The sequence below is a fragment of the Mirounga leonina genome, unplaced genomic scaffold, assembly GCF_011800145.1.
Source record: "Mirounga leonina isolate KUSES-001 unplaced genomic scaffold, KU_Mleo_1.0 Mir_82, whole genome shotgun sequence".
Classification (NCBI taxonomy): Eukaryota; Metazoa; Chordata; class Mammalia; order Carnivora; family Phocidae; genus Mirounga; species Mirounga leonina.
Window position 1 is genome coordinate 36,991,981 of NW_023270825.1, and position 3,834 is coordinate 36,995,814.

General features: G+C 45.9%; 1 protein-coding gene across 1 annotated transcript; it reads right to left on the reverse strand.

The window, feature by feature from the left end:
* Nucleotides 1-1,046: 1,046 nt before the first annotated feature.
* LOC118002111 (TOX high mobility group box family member 4-like) lies at nucleotides 1,047-2,937 on the reverse strand. Its single transcript, XM_034992394.1, has one exon. The coding sequence runs from the start codon at nucleotides 2,904-2,906 to the stop codon at nucleotides 1,047-1,049; it is 1,860 nt and encodes a 619-aa protein (XP_034848285.1). The 5' UTR covers nucleotides 2,907-2,937.
* Between the last annotated feature and the right edge of the window lie 897 nt (nucleotides 2,938-3,834).

Genomic DNA, 3,834 nt, shown 5'->3' on the forward strand with positions numbered 1-3,834 from the left:
TACATTTTTTAAAAGATTTTATTAATTTATTTGACAGAGAGAGAGAGAGGGAACACAAGCAGGGGGAGTGGGAGAGGGAGAAGCAGGCTTCCCACTGAGCAGGGAGCCCGATGTGGGACTCGATCCCAGGACCCTGGGACCATGACCTGAGCCAAAGGCAGATGCTTAATGACTGAGCCACTCAGGTGCCCCTTTAAAATACATTTAATTAGCATTTTGTCATTTTCAGGATATAAGTATAAGTTGTACTGAAGATATATGATGTACACATAGTGATTATAGGTAGTATTACATTTTTATTATTTTATTTTATTTTATTATGTTATGTTAATCACCATACATACATCATTAGTTTTTGTTTTTGTTTTGTTTTCTTTTGTTTTTTACTTTGGTAAAGCCTCTTATATTAAGGATATAGACTTCTGCCTTTTACACTCATAAACTGTGATAAGTGCAAGAGGGAGGATCAAGAATTACAGAAATAACATTATTTGTAAAGAGAAATAAATAAGAAGCTCCCAGGTGATAGTATTTTCCCTACAGCCCAGGGTGCCTGTTCTGTTGAAAACTTCTGTTCTCAAAGCAATCGTTCCTGTTTAAGAGATAACCTTTAATGCAAATTTTTATCCCCTTTAAAATGGATGCACACAGTGTTTTAGCCTAGGCTCAAAGCTGAGTATTCTCCCATCATTTTAATAATTGTTTAGGCATGTCCTATGACAATTATACCGAGTTTCCTCAAACAAACCCCCACCATCACCACCCCTATGTTCTGCTTGTTCATATTCCCTTTACCCTTTTCTCTGCTATTATCACTGGTATCTCTGCTTGTACTTGAAAGTAAAAAGCAGTTCCAGATTACAGCCAACTCAATGGCCTTGCTCCATAGTATGGCCCCTGATGAAGAGAGAGAAAATGGGAGAAGCACGAAGGACCATCATGGGTTGAGATCAGGCACTACCAGAAGCCCAACTTGTTTTTTAAAAAGAGGCTCTTAGACATGTTCCCAGCAGGTAAGTCTTGACTGGCTTGGAGAACAGGAAGGACTACTTCACAAACACCACAGTGTTTGAATTTCTAGAGGCCACCCAGGCCAAGAAGACATCTCTGCAGTGCTTCACCGCACATTCATTGCTGCGGTATTCATTGTCCCAGTCCTTACTCACAACAGGAGGGTTCTCACAACTGGGTCTCACACGTCGAGGCTGGGGTGAGAGTGTCACGGGAGACCCACTCACCAATTCAACATCCATTTGAGAAGGAGACTCAACCTCAGGAACTACATCTATGATTGTCTCACAGATTGTCTCAGGAGAGGTTTCCTCCACCGTGTGGGCCTCAGGGCTGTTGTTCATAGGCCGCCCAGGACTACTTTCCACAGCTGGTGGGACTAAGGGCGTCTGCATTTTCAGAGTGGGTGGAGGCACAATCTTGATCTGCAGAGGAGGTGGCTGTTGCTGTAAACTGATCCGAACTTTCTGAGGTGGAGGCTGCTGCATGGCCTGCAGTGGGGGAGGCTGCTGCAGAATGGTCACTTGTTGCTGAGTGGGGGGCTGAGGCATCTGTTGCAGTGGAGGGGTTTGTATTCGGGGTGGAGGCAGGTGCATAGAAGCAGCAGCTGCTGCCGCTGCCTGCAACACTGAGCGAGTGACAATTTGGGCTTGTTGCCTGGGCGGGATAGTGGCTGTACTGGTTTGGCCTAGTTGGATCCCCCAGGAGGTCACCACTGTGGCTGGGATAACGGTAACCATCCCTCCTTGAGACATAGTAATAGAAGAGGGCAACATCTGTTTGGTAATAATCAACTTGGTGATATTGGGCTGACTCCCAGCCCCAGAAGATGCCTGGTTTGCCACAAAGGAGGAAAGAGTGGAGTTAACAACAATGGAAGGGGACAGGGCAGGGGGCTCTGTTGAGGCTGGTGCTGGAGATGCTGGGTCAACAGTAGCCATAGGAGGTGGAGAAGGTGTCTGTGACGGTGGCACTGGATCCAGTTCTACTGTTTCCACAGTGGCCTGACACTCTTGATTGTCTTTATATGCAGCCAGAGCCTTCAAATACTCTTTCTTGGCAGCTTCAGTTTTCCTCTTATACACCTGGTTTTGCTCCTCTCCAAGACTATCCCACATGGAGGCCACAATTTTTGAAACCTCCCCAAAAGTGGCATTGGAATTCTGTCCCTTAATGGCAGCCTGTGTATCACAAAAGAATAAAGCATATGCTGAAACTGGCTTCTGAGGTTCATTAGGACCTTTCTTTTTTCTCTTCTTTGGGGCCTTCTGCTTTTTTCTTGCTTCCACCACAGCTGTCTTCTGGCTGGGAAGTTGCCTCCAGAAATCCTCAACACCATCCTCATGAAGTGAACTAGTAGGTGAAGGGGTGGTTGAAAGACAATCCTCAGGTGACTGGTCAGGTGGCAGGATGGTGCCACCCCCTAAGCTCAAACCAAGTTGAGAACTCAGTTCTGACTGATCAGTGGTGGTCAACTGGCTATGCCCCATCAAGCCAGATGTCATGTCTGTCATTGGTACATCAATTGTAACAGGTGGGTTGGCACTATACTGAGTTCCTATAGAATGGTCCAAGTCCATGGTCAAGCCCGCACTCAGGAGCCCGCCGCCCTGCTCCATCAAGCCATGGGTCATGCCTACAGGCATGTCCAATGTCTGGACCCCATATTGGGCTGAAAAGCTGCCATCCTGAGAGGAGGAAGGGTCTGCCAGGTCATCAAAGTGGCCAACCACATCTGAGACAGCCAGTGAAGGATCAGAATCCAAGGAGATAGGTGGGACTTCAAATTCCTCATCTCCCAAGCTTGGTGTATGGAATGTCTCAGCCCCTGACAGGAAGGGGTGCGAGGGCCCTGTGATCGTCAGGTAATTGTCATTTCCTCCGGGAAACTCCATCTTCACACAACGGCTACCACCATCTCAGTTCCCTCATCGCTCCCACTGCCCCCACCCCATAAATCATTAGTTTTTGATGTAGTGTTCCATGATTCATTGTTTGCATATAACACCCACTGCTCCATTCAATACGCGCCCTCTTTAATACCCATCACCAGGCTAACCCATCCCCCCACCTCCCTCCCCTCTAGAACCCTCAGTTTGTTTCTCAGAGTCCATAGTCTCTCATGGTTCATCTCCCCCTCCGATTTCCCCCCCTTCATTTTTCCCTTCCTACTATTTTTTCTTTTCTTTTCTTTTAACATATAATGTATTATTTGTTTCAGAGGTACAGGTCTGTGATTCAACAGTCTTACACAATTCACAGCGCTCACCATAGCACATACCCTCCCCGATGTCTATCACCCAGCCACACCATCCTTCCCACCCCCCACAACTCCAACAACCCTGTTTGTTTCCTGAGATTAAGAGTTCCTCATATCAGTGAGACAATATGATACATGTCTTTCTCTGATTGACTTATTTCGCTTCGCATAACACCCTCTGGCTCCAACCACGTCATTGCAAATGGCAAGATTTCTTTTTTTTAATGGCTGCATAATATTCCATGGTGTGTGTGTATATATCTATCTATCTATCTATCTATCTATCTATCTATCTATATATATATATCTATATCACATCTTCTTTATCCATTCATCTGTTGATGGACATCTTGGCTCCTTCCATAATTTGGCTATTGTGGACATTGCTGCTATAAACATTGGGGTGTACATACCCATTCAGATCACTACATTTGTATCTTTGGGGTAAATACCCAGTAGTGCAATTGCTGGGTCGTAGGGTAGCTCTATTTTCAACTTTTTGAGGAACCTCCATACTGTTTTCCAGAGTGGCTGCACCAGCCTGCATTCCCACCAACAGTGTA